The sequence below is a fragment of the Palaemon carinicauda genome, chromosome 1 (assembly GCF_036898095.1).
Source record: "Palaemon carinicauda isolate YSFRI2023 chromosome 1, ASM3689809v2, whole genome shotgun sequence".
Taxonomy (NCBI): domain Eukaryota; kingdom Metazoa; phylum Arthropoda; class Malacostraca; order Decapoda; family Palaemonidae; genus Palaemon; species Palaemon carinicauda.
The window spans coordinates 11,845,857-11,859,434 of NC_090725.1; the positions used below are offsets into that span (position 1 = coordinate 11,845,857).

The following is a 13,578-nucleotide window of genomic DNA, read 5'->3' on the forward strand; positions in this document are numbered from 1 at the left end:
GTATAAACTTGTAGCTAATGTTTTTATGTTGAACAGGATGACATAAGTCTTTGATCCTTTATATATGATAATCTATTTTAACATTGTTACTGATCCTAAAGGTATCTTATATTCATTATTCAATACTTCCCATGTAGTTTATTTCCTTATTTCCATTCCTTATTGGGCTATTTTTTCCTGATGGAGCCTTTGGGCTTATAGTATCTTGCTTTTCCAGCAGGGGTTGTAGCTTAGCTAATAATAATAATAATAATAATAATAATAAACTAGATACAGTAGTATAGTTTGTAGTAAATCTTAACTGCTGTTGTCTACATTTCAAATAAAAACTTTAAAATTTTCAGTTGGTGAATTATGGACTACTTATACATCTTTATCGCTGTAACAATTGGAAACGTAGCGCTCAGTGATGGAGCGTCGTGTCCCGAACTAAAACTGAAGGAAAACTTTTCTGTTGACAAGGTAAAGTATGTTTTTCATTATGCTTTGTCTAAATTCCGTAATTACAGTAATGAATAAAAATTTTAGGTATGTATAATGTAGATAACATTACAGTGAGTAAATAAATATTTGGAGCCTTTGTAGGGTGACGGCCAGATCCCGTAGAAAACGGGAATATTCTTAACTGTGGTCGTCGTTCTAAAAACGATTTTGGCGGGAGAAGCTAACTTAAAAAACCCACCCAACCTATGCTAAAAGCCGTATCCTTACCCAGGGGGGCTTCGGCCCCCCGAAACCCACCCACCCCCTTACACAACAGTTTCCTTACCTACGAGTACGACGGGAGAAGCTAACTTAAAAAACCCACCTAACCTATGCTAAAAGCCGTGTCCTTACCCAGGGGGGCTGCGCCCCCCCGGACCCCCCCTTTACACAACATATTTAAGATCCGTAGACCATTTCCAAACGTTTTTATTCTATACAAGATAACAGTCGGAGCGATAATAAGCAAATTAGGACGCTCGGCCATAGCGCTACAAACTACCCAAATGTTTTTGTTTAATATGATAGGGACATGATACAGAGTTGTTCTTGAGACATTAATTTATTTAATGGATTTTGACAATCGAAAAATTTATTTTTGGGTGAGATAGCCATGTCGTCCTGATGGAAGTTCTTTCAAGCAGCTTCTTACTGAATAATATTTCTGTGAGAGATATAAGAGAATTACAGTCGGGTATCACAGGGTTCTACCCCCCGGAGCGACTATCCTTAAGAGTTTTTCTTGAGTCATTAATTTTTTCAAATACTTTTTAAAGCCAGAATTGACAATTTAACCAGGCTCCCTCTAAAATTGAGATAACCACCATATCTCATTACTTTTTTTCAGTACCTCGGTAACTGGTATGAAATACAGTCGCAGCCAAGCATATTTCAGACTATAAAGTCTTGCTTAGCCAGTTCTTACACGATGGTCGGAGATACCATGCATGTTGCATCAGAAGGCCTCGACAGTTCTGGATCACCGGCCACTACAACGGCTACCCTTACTATTGATCCACAGAACCCTGCTCATATGATTACAGATTTTGTCCCTGGAGGTAAGTCGATACAGTATTTGATTGTAAACATTTATGGAGGCAAATACTTCATTAAAATCATAGTACAGTATTGTACAATCATATTGCAATTTAATGTACAGTAATTGGAAATAATGTTCATTTCCAATGTATTTTCATTATGGCATACGCTCTATAATTTTGGTTTCTATTTTTGATTCTTTAAATCTTTTTTTAAATGAAAGCTTTAAAGTGAAGGTTATTTCCATAAACCATAGTAACAGTAAATAGGAGAATTGGTTACCTTTAACGGAAATGTCTTTAAGCTCCTGTATATAGAATACTATTATTTCAAAATTAAATTTGCTACATTTAACAGAAATAATTTTACCGTAAATAAGTTTCTTATTTTTTTCACAGTAAAGTTATACCTTTTGTTGTCATTATCAATTGGATTTGATCGTATTTATAAAGTTAAGCTTAGAACCCTTTAAGTAACTATATTTTCATTAATAGTGTACTGTATAAATAATTTTATAGTTCAACTTGTATAGTAAATCTAATCAATTTTAAGATATATTTGTATTTTTATAGCTAAATAAACACTAAGTTCAAGCCAATTAAAAAAGGGAATGTCTAAAGTGACAGTTGAATTTGTTAATTTTGTAGCTAACGAAAGACAGGTGGGGAGCACGGGCAAATCAACCGACCGACGCGCCTGTCAAAAATGCTTCCCTTTTTAAGTTTAGGGATGGGAGGGGGAGTTGTAGTGGGGAGTTTAACTTAGTCCATAAGATTGTATACGGTAGCTAGTAAAAACCTCATTTTGATAATAAAATTAACTATTTCTATTCTCACCAGAAGTTCATATTGCTTTCCAATCGAAACTGGTTGAGTCGATGTCCATCCTAAATCTTAAAACTTATTTTCTTTCATTGTACTGTACTAGCCTTGTCCCTCTAGTGGAGCTCAGAGGAAGCTTACTCATCTTTCCTCCGAGTACTGGAGTACAGAGTTATATGGCAGTAAGTGCAAGGCAATCAGTGCTTGGGTATGCTAAAACATGCTCAACAGCCTCTTGACATCACTAATTGGTGGGGAGGTGAGGGGCATGATAGTAATCTCGGGTGAGTATAGAAATAAAATTATCATAATTCAATTGGTAATAGGAAATTAGCCAATCTAAAGGATGCTGATGATGCTGTCCTTATTAGCAGAAAACCACAGGATTTGCAATGCTTGCTTAACAAAATGCATGAAATATCACATGAGGTCAGGCTTATGATAAATAGAAGAAAGGCACATGATGAGAATGGAATATGCAATTCTTCTTCTTCTTTGTCTGCATCCCTTCCCATTTCTATGTGGAGTCAATGTTTCTAGCCAGCATTCTCCATCTACCTCTGTCCCACACTTCATCACCGGTTAATCCCTTTGATTGAAGGTTATCCTTAGAATGGAATATGCAATGAAAGATGAAATGCCATTAGAAGGAGAAAGGATTAATGAGGTAGAATCATCTGTTTGAACTTGTCCAACAAATCCAAGAATGGCTGAATCCTCTTTGCAGGTAGAAAAGCCTGAAAAGGCACAGTTGCTATTAATCATTCCTATATGTAGAATCATTTGAATTGGAATCAGAAGGGAATTTTCACATTAGCAAGGACTCCCAATTACCTTAATAACCTAAGAAACCACATTGCTGAACCATAATAATTTCTATTGATCCTCTCAAGATTAGCCAGTTGTCTAGGTACTAGAAAACTCTGTTCAGAAATCTCAACTATTTTGAGATTGGAGTTATCACGCTGGTGAATACCTGAGGGCCAGTTCTGAGTCCAAGACACGTACATTTGAATTAATATATTTCCCGAGCTGTTCATAAACCAGTGTGTTTCCATGGTTAAAGGTGAATAGGGAGTTGAAATAAGCATGTCAAATCTATGAAAAACATACAATCCTCTTTCCATCAAAACTTTGTCAGAACTATATACAGTGCCTGTTTAGAATCAAGACATCTAGAAATGGCCTCCTGTCTCCCAAACTCTTAATTGCTAAGAACAACCTATTGTAAAACCCCGGGAAGGGATCTAAGACTAACTCTTGTCACGTTCTTCTATGTTTTCACTCCCTAATTTCAAAATACAGGAGTTGGCAGAATTTTTTTGGGTGCAGTAACTTAGAACAGGAAGGCATTCCTTCAACAGAGTTGGGTTAGGCTTCGTCCACACAACAGAACATGGTTTCTCATCGTACAAACTTTGGTAAAGGTGTTTATGTTCGCATCCAAATGAGCAGTGAGAGCCTGGTGGAGGTAACTCGTGATGGCACCAAGAGCGGTGGGAAAATGGACAGTTATATGCGTAAAAAGAAAATTCTTCTGTATTTTGTTATTGCTGTATGCTGGAAAAAAAGCAAGGAAGAGGAAAAAAATTTAATGCAGAGTGGTTGGAAAGACAAGAAAATTTGGAAGTCATGGTACAATACTATGGAAGTTGAAGTGATTCAGAACTAGATTTCATGAATTACATGAGAATGGATCCAAATAAGTTTTACAATCAATCTCAAAACTGGAACCAACAATCGCCAAATAGGATGTTAATTTGAGAGAGAGTTTCCGCTGAAGCCCGATTATTGGCAACATTATTTCATCTGTCTAGGCTGATAGGGCCAGGCCTAGTTTTTAGTTACTGGTATGGACCTAGTACTCGGTCAACATAGGAATCTTCATTCGCCAAAGGGGAGATGCAGTATGGAATAAAATACTGCATCTCTCCCTCATAAAGTGAAAATGAAGTAGAATTCCTACTCTCAAATCTAGTCTAATAAGAATGGTGCTCAGAAATGCATCTTGACAGCATCAACCCTAGATTTGGTGTGTAACAGTACGACTGCTTCACCCCTAAGAAATGAAAGGAAAGAAGCAGAAGAGCCAGTTAATTCTACCTTTCATTCCAGTTTTATATCAAATGCATTACCTTAGACATGATGCTTTTTGCCCCCACATGAGAGAGTGGCTGACTAAACAATACCCACAAGGCCAAGAAAGTGATGAAGGCTGTTTGGCACTTCCAAACTGATGCCTTCATCATCTGTGCCCTGCAAAATTCTTTCAGAAGGGCTAGGAAGGACAAATACCCATGACTCCATGAGCTCTCATTCGAGCCTTAACCCCCTCATTGGTTGAGGTGTTCTGTTTTGATCATTTCTCAAAGCCTTTCTTTACTCTACTAGTACTAACAGGAGTCATTGACACACTTTACTTTGACGGCTGCCTTTCCGGTCCCATACAGCTGGGAAACCCCACTCTCTTCAGGACCTCCACTATCGTTTTACCCTGTTCATTCAGAGTATTTAACGTTTCATATCGCGTACTGTTCATTTACTGTTAAATTGTCACTACTGTATGACTGATAATATAAGTCTTCAATTTCCTCTTGAAAGCCTTAATGTCTTCAATCAATTGGCTGTCTCGTGGAAGCTTATTCTATAGTCTCAGGCCTGAAATGTAGTCTCCTCTTTAAATATCACTGTAGAGACCTCACAGAATACATAAACATCTCCTCTCCAATACCACCCAACATTTCAATAATGAGGAGATGGAGATTTCAGACCTTAGGTAACTGGCGAACAGGTTCTGGGTTTTAGCCATTGATCCAGGCACAAAACTAAAGACCTTCTTCCAACCCTCAGCTTGGGTTGATAAGAGGGACCTTAAACTAGCTACTTTCTTCGCCGATGCTAAGGCTAGCAAAGGCACTTTTGAGAGAAAGATCTGTCTGACAATCTTCTCAAAATGCTCATACACTATGTATACAGAGGCCCGAGAACACTGGTCATGAACTACTCAAAGGGCTAAGCTCCGGGCTGGGGCAAGACTGCTTAAAGCTCCTCACGAGCATTGACAAGGAGAGGTCTATATCCTATAGTCTGAAGGCTGTGGTAACCTTTCACAGCAGCAATCAAGACTTTTCTCTTGGCCAAGATACACGAGTGCACTTGAAATGTTCTGATAGCCCTTCTGAAAGAATTTTGCAGGGCACAGATGATGAAGGCATCAGTTTGGAAGTGCCAAACAGCCTTCATCACTTTCTTGGCCTTGTGGGTATTGTTTAGTCAGCCACTCTCTCATGTGGGGGCAAAAAGCATCATGTCTAAGGTAGTAGGTTGGCCAGGGCACCAGCCACCCGTTGAGATACTACCGCTAGAGAGTTATGGGGTCTTTTGACTGGCCAGACAGTACTACATTGGATCCTCCTCTCTGGTTACGGTTCATTTTCCCTTTGCCTACATACACACAGAATAGTCTGGCATATTCTTTACATATTCTCCTCTATCCTCATACACCTGACAACACAGATTACCAAACAATTCTTCATCACCCAAGCGGTTAACTACTGCACTGTAATTGTTCAGTGCCACTTTCCTCTTGGTAAGGGTAGAAGAGACTCTTTAACTATGGTAAGCAGCTCTTCTAGGAGAAGGACACTCCAAAATCAAACCACTGTTCTCTAGTCTTGGGTAGTGCCATAGCCTCTGTACCATGGCCTTTCACTGTCTTGGGTTAGAGTTCTCTTGCTTGAGGGTACACTCGAGCACACTCTCCTATCTTATTTCTCTTCCTCTTGTTTTGTTAAAGTTTTTATAGTTTATATAGGAGATATTTATTGTTGTTACTCTTCTTAGAATATTTTATTTTCCTTTTTTCCTTTCCGCACTGAGCTATTTTCCCTGTTGGAGCCCCTGGGCTTATAGCATACTGCTTTTCCAACTAGGGTTGTAGCTTAGTAAGTAATAATAATAATAATAATAATAATAATTCCTGTAACACCAACAGTAGATGATAACCCACTTTCTCTGTTAGACAGCTATAGAGGACCATTAATAGTCTCCAGATATCCTGTGTACAATCCCTTGCAAAAAAACCCTTTCCTCAGTGATGTTGGAGTCTCCAACCACATAGTGTAAGCAACTTCCTCTTGAAGGTGCAGTTGAGAGAAGCACGTTCCATGGGTTTAATTCTCTGAGGGCCTAGCCTAAAAGAGCTAATAGATTGGGATACCACTCGACTTGTGGCCATCTGGGAGCCACCAGGGTCATCCTGAACCCGAGCATGATCAATACTCAGTTGACCAACCAGCAAATCAGGGCTAGAAGATTCCTTTGGTATTAGTGCCCTCAAACACTGCCCATGGGTTTGGAACATGGTATAGAATACCAAGAGGACCTTGTTTAGCCATGATGCAATCAGGTTGACTTTTAGTAAGCCCTACAAGGTAAAAAAAACCTTTCAGCTATGTAAAGATGTAGGGACCATTCCGATCCCACAACCTGCCCAAGGAAACTGAATGAATCTAGTTAGCAAATTCCTCTTGCCAAGAATGCACCTGACTGACAGCTTCACGGCATTGCTCACCACCAGATGTATATCTGTTTTGTCAACTTGAAAAGGTAAACTTTGCATTTTTGCTTTTAAACAAGCTTCTACAATAGTGTCACTCATCAGCACTACTTCAAGTGCGGGAAAAACTGCTTACATTTCCAGGACGATTTACATTATTTTCTTCTGCCGACTATACATTTGTTGCAACGAGATCACCCCTGTGTGCACCCCACAACTCCAATGCATTCCAGAACAGGTGCATATACAGAGGAACAGAGCAGAGTCGAGTGAGATGAAGCCTTAGTTTTCTTAGTCCAGCCTCCAAGCAAGACTGGCTCATATCTAATGTGCCCCCCACGGTTCAGGAGGGCTCAGTGAATCCCTGGAGGTCATCTAGTGATCATAAAATGTCTTTTTAGGGATTTCTGGAGATGCCCATAAGGAATGATCTTTTCTAAGGAAAGGTGAGCGAGAGGACTTTGCCAAAGTCTAGCTGGAAACACCATCTTGTACAGAAAACGGTGGTTCTGTCTCTGAGCATGCTAATAAATCTGACTGATGTAAAGTCTCTCTTTGCTGCTGTCTATCTGCATGCCCAAGTACTTCACCCTCTGCTTGGGAGGAAGATAAAGCTTTTTCTCAGTTTATCATGATTCCTAGATCGTGAGAAAAGGAGTAAGCGATCTCATGACGTCTTTCTGATGCAAGTCGGTAAAATTTGTATAATTTCTATCCTGAATCTGGTTTACCAAACAAACTGGTTCATGGGAGAGAAAGGTCAATCATTGGTCTCCAGCCCCCAGTAGACTTCTTAGGCAGGAAGTTAACTACAGATTCCAGTTCTGTCAGGAACAACAACTCGCACATTCTTTTCCAGCAACCCTTCCACCACCTCCAGAGCTTTCGCCGATGTTGGTGGATAATAAATCAAGAACTCTATTAGTCTGCATAATAGGGAGTGGGTGACAGTCCTGAAAACTTAACAAGTGACAGTTCCGAAGGAAACTCACTACCTAATGGACAGCTCCGTGTCACTGCCAAGTTGCTCAATGACATGAGAGCATGCCCCTATTTGCAGCAGTAGGAGAGGGGGAACGTCAACTTCCCCCTCTTCCTACCTGTACTAGCCAGGTTAGAGGGCCTCAAAATGGCTGTGTATGAATACCTTCAAGTAGAAGTTGCTGGTGGTCCTGATTGAGGTAAAAAAAGCCCAGAGCAGCTTTTTTGGCCACAGCTCTTGCAGGTGTGGTCATAGCCATAGACATGGCTGCAGACACCTTTGAAAGGCCAGGAATCTTGAAAGTCACTGCACAGTGGATCAGGGAATGCTGCAAAGCATTCTTAAACTTTTGCGCTGTTGCTGTTGATTCTAAGGAGTGACGTGGAATCCATCAACGATGTATTTCTTAGCACAAGTTGCTTTTGGACTAACTTTTTTTGCAAATTGGGACAACACTGCATTCCTCTTCTTCACTACCAAGTTAGGATAGCCCATTGGTTTGGTAAAAAGGTTAGCACAAGTCTCCTGTACTTTGCAACAAAGTTGCGAGTTGACATAACCACCCTGTCATCTGCATGAAGTCATCACAGGGTCAGCCATCTTGTCAAGCCACGAGACTGCTTGGAGGATGGCCACGGCAAACAACCCAATGGCAGCTGACACAGAAGCCAAGAAGGCTCCTTGACAGGGGAGACACTTAAGACGCGAGAATTCTCTCATCCACAGATCTGATAGTCCAGCTCAAAAGGTTTTAACCCTGAGGGTTGCCACAGCATCGATCAGCGAGGGAGAACCCACGTCACCACACCCCTTGTCAAAGAAAATTCACTAGTAATGAGTACTGCTAAAATAGGAAATGGCCCCACTGAAATATTTAAGGTGGAGACAGCACACTTGAACACCACACTTGATCATCATCACCATATATAAACCCAATGAACCATTTGAGTGGCCCTACCTTAGACCCTAAGGGGAAAATTAAATTAATCATTGTGGACTTTAACAGCCACAGTACAAATTGGAGATATGAGGATGAAAATGCAAATTGAGAAAAGGTAACTTCCTGGGCTCTGAGCAATAACCTTGAGCTACTATATAACCCAATAGAACCCCCCAACCTTCACCAGCAGAGGATGGAAGAGAGGTTACAACCCAGACCTTCCATTCAATAATTCCACACGCTCCGATCTCCTTCCTCAATCAGTTCTAGACCCCATACCAAGGTCCCAACACTGACCAGTACTGATTGAATTCAACCAAGTAAGACACAGGCAATCAAAATATCGCCTAAGATGAGGAAAGCAGAATGTACAGCCTTTACTGAAATGATTGAACAACATATTGACATCATACCAAGTGAACCAAGTCAACATGATGAATTTGTCAAACTAGTATGGATACCAGCTCAAAAGAATATACCTAAAGGCTGCAAAGAGGAAAATATTCTAAGAATGACTGACCAAATTAAAGAACTGTATGACAATTATACCACCTCATACAACGATGACTTTTTCAGCTTAAACACCATTGAAATGGGAGAATATGCTCCTACACTAGTGAGCCAAGAGTCAGCAATGATGGCTCACAATGAGTAGCAGGCGTAAAGCTCAATGACATTGTACACCAACAAATGGTTGACCAAAGAACAAAGAATGTCGCCAAAGGAAGAGACGACAATCATAGATGAAGGTAGCCCTATGATAAATCTTCTTGCTAAAGTTGAACAAAGTTGCAGAAAAATAGTATTTTGAATGTGTTCCTGAAACCTCTGGGGCCAAAGGCACAACAGTGAGTGTTCTCTTTAATTCGCATAAAGAACGAAGAAGAAACTCGGAAAATGGAGAAAAATAAATTAGTTGCCCTCCTGAAACTGAACAAAGATCCAACAAACCCAATGAGCTATAAGCCCATATCATTATTATGTACTCTCTATGAACTCTTGAGATAATATTAAACAATTTCAAACACAGCAGACAACCTCCTCACCCCAGACCGAGCTGGGTTCAGAGCAAGACACTCCGGGTGTGGCCAGGTCCTCAGCCTAACCGAGAACTGATTTGAACGGGAACAAATCACCGGAGCAGTGATCGTAGACCTTACAGCTGTATACGACATTGAATCACACAGGCCTACTTCTGAACCTATCCAAAATATGGAAAAACAAGACTATAGGGGATATAATCCGAAGCATCTTAGAAAACCACAAATTTAAGTAGAGATGGATGGCACTGAAAGCAGATTAGAGCACAAAAGAATGACCTACCACTGGGTTTAGTCTTTGCACCACTACTGCTAATATATATATACGAACGATCAACCATTTTCACCAGTTATCCGCAGAGTCATCTATACAGACAATCTATGCCTGACCACATAGGCCACCACCTTTTAAAATTACTATGACATGGGGTACCTGAATCCAAACCCAGCTTAGACTCAAGTATGTGCATTCCACCTGAGCAAAAAGATGCCATATCGTGTTCACTAGTAAGATCTGGCTGCCATAGAACTAGTGTGCGATAATGAACGCAGAGCACACTACTAAGGTAGTGCGTGTCAGATACTTGCTATGAGTTTGAACGTGCGGCGCAGGCTTTCATCAACGTGATGAGCTTGCGCAACATTGCACAACTCACAAAACTAAGGTGTGTGCACCATTGCGCCAAAGCTGCACAAGACTAAGCATGAAGACTCTTCAGCACTCACAGGAGGTTGGTGAGTAGCCTTGTGCACTCTAACAGGAGGGGGCACAAGCTCAGATGGTGGCAAGCAGAAGGCTGATGCACAGCAGGAAAAGAAGGTCCTTTCCCGCAAGGGGGAGGAAACCTGAGGTGGAGGTCCCGAAGTGCCTCCTGGCCTCTCAAAAAGCAGTGCTTTGTTGTGCCCTATGACAGTGAGGGCCGGGGACTGGGAACAGCCTGCACACAGCATTGACATCTTGCTAAAAAGAGCAGCGTTTGGAAGAACTGGAACGAGGCATTAATGTAGTGGTTTGGGGACGGTGGCAAGAGGTAGCACTCTAACTGCCTAGTGTCCAAATACCGACCACACTCCAACATTCACTACACGAAAAGGTAAAATGGTGGAATACCCCCACAAAATCTAAGTAACAGGTCAAGAAAACGGAGCACTGGGCACCACCCCTTGATTTATACTGGGCAAGGGGACCCAGCTAACAGCATAATTGCATCATATTATTCAGATAAAAGCCGCTTTAAGGTTAAGTAAAAAAAAAACCAGTGATACTAAGAAAAAAAGTGGTGAAGGGGACACAATGGTGTAAGGTACTGGGATGAAATGTCTTCATAAAAACAAGAAAAATATTTATTTGAAAAGGGAAAAAAATTTTTATATAATTCCTGAGAAAGAGAAAAAAATATTTTAATCCTCAATGGTACACCCAGAGGGGATGGCTAAATAGCATACCAAATATTCTATACCAAGTTCTAACACTATGCTACAAACATCTACATGTTATAGTACAAAATAAATGCCATTATGTGTACGTTGATGTTCACAATTTATGCTACAAACTAGGCCAACTTGATGAGTACTAGTTCAATAATCATCTATGAAATATCTAAATTTGTTTCACAGCATCATTGATGAGAATCTATTCAATACTGAATCACTATACCAAGTTCACAGTAGTTTATAACATCTCGGAATGTTCACGTCACTCCAACAATTCTATGGGTTAACAGGACACCCAAAGTATGTCTGATATACATACGTTCCCGCAGTCCACTGGCTGGGATATTTCACTGCAATTCAGGTCAAATCCCTCACACTTGGGAATTTCTATCAACATACATTGTCTACAGTATGCTTTTTTTTTTTATTTAATAAGAAACCTATTCTGGTACCTCTACTTGTCTCCAACTTTAGTTTCCACTTCAAACCCTACAGGGAGCAGCGCTATCCGAAAAGTCCCGGAAAAAAGCGACAGATGAAGTAGGAAAGTCTTTCACTTCTAACAGTGACTTAATTTTGGGGCCCGCCCTACTCCCCGTAGGGTTTGAAGTGGAAACAAGAGTTGAAGACAAGTAGAGGTACCAGAATAGGTTTCTTAATTAAAGAAAAAAAAGAAAAAACCATACTGTAGACAATGTATGTTGATAGAAATTCCCAAGTGAGGGATTTGACCTGAATTGCAGTGAAATAGCCCAGCCAGTGGACTGCGGGAACGTATGTATATCAGACATACTTTGGGTGTCCTGTTAACCCATAGAATTGTTGGAGTGACGTGAACATTCCGAGATGTTATAAACTACTGTGAACTTGGTATAGTGATTTAGTACTGAATAGATTCTCATCAAGGATGCAGTGAAACAAATTTAGATATTTCTTACAGAGGATTATTGAACTAGTACTCATCAAGTTGGCCTAGCTTGTAGCAAAAATTGTGAACAGCAACGTACACATAATGGCATTTATTTTGTACTATAACATGTAGATGTTTGTAGTGTAGTGTTAGGAACTTGGTATAGAATATTTGGTATGCTATTTAGCCATCCCTCTGGGTGTACCATTGAGGATTGAAATTTTTTTCTTTCTCTCAGGAATGATATAAACTTTTTTCCCTTTTCAAATAAATATTTTTCTTGTTTTTATGAAGACAGCATTTCATCCAAGTACCTTACACCATTGTGTCCCCTACTCTGCCACTTTTTTTTTCTTAGTATCATTGTTTTTTTTTTTACTTAAACCTTAAAGTGGCTTATCTCTGAAAAATATGATGCAATTATGCTGTTAGCTGGGTCTGTTCTCTTGACCTCTTACCTAGATTTTTTTACCTAGATTCTTGTACAAAATCGGTTCAGATCGGGGATCAAAGGAGCTACGACAAGAACTTTCCCTGGTGCAGATGTCGGTAGTGACCATGATCTGGTGTTTGTGAACTTCAAACTTAGGCTGAAAACAATCAACAATCAAGAAGCCCAAGAACACCAGGATGAAATTCAACCTGGACAGGTTGAGGGACCCCAACATCGCAGAGTCCTTTAAGGCAACAGTTGGAGGGAAGTTTGCCCCACTGTTAACGCTTGAGGAAGACCACAGCGCGGAAATGCTGACAGCTCAATTCAACAAAGTCATGATAGAGTCTGGAAATGAAACGCTTGGAAACGTTCGCAGGAGAAACAGCGATGGGTCACAGATGAAATCTTGGATATGTGCGACAAAAGAAGAGAACTGAAAAAGAACAAGACCACACCCACTGGAGCAACAGAGTACAGAGAAATCAACCGCAAGATAAGAAAAAGCATGAACCAAGCCAAAGAAGATTGGATTGGAAAACAGTGTACAGAAATTGAGGAAAAGCTGGAGAACAACAGCAGTAGGCGAGCGTTCCACATCGTGAAAGATCTAACAAAACCAAAGCAAGCACAAGTCAGTACCATCCAAGACAAAGCAGGGAACTGCCTCATGGAAGAAGAAGACATACTCAAGAGGTGGACTGAGTACTGTTCCAACCTTTACAACTACCAGACCAATGGAGATCCCAATGTAACATCGTGCCACAAATCATCTAACAACGACGACTTCCCAGTTCTGAGAGAAGAAGTGGAGGAAGCGATCAGATCGCTAAAACATGGAAAAGCTGCAGTAGACAACATCCCTGCAGAACTTATAAAGCATGGCGGAGAGACAGTGACTGACATCCTCACTAGCATCTGCAACAAGATTTGGCAGAC

The 13,578-nt window shown here is 40.5% G+C and overlaps 1 protein-coding gene across 3 annotated transcripts in view; it reads left to right on the forward strand.

Moving 5' to 3' along the window:
- LOC137646969 (apolipoprotein D-like) overlaps window positions 1–13,578 on the forward strand; it is a 227,335-nt gene that overhangs the window by 209,217 nt on the left and 4,540 nt on the right. For all 3 annotated transcript variants that reach the window (XM_068380057.1, XM_068380042.1, XM_068380050.1), the window contains exons 2-3: window positions 345–462; window positions 1,331–1,541. In XM_068380057.1, coding sequence (XP_068236158.1) covers window positions 355–462; window positions 1,331–1,541 — 319 coding nt within the window. In that variant the 5' untranslated portion in view covers window positions 345–354. The remainder of the gene's footprint in view (window positions 1–344; window positions 463–1,330; window positions 1,542–13,578) is intronic.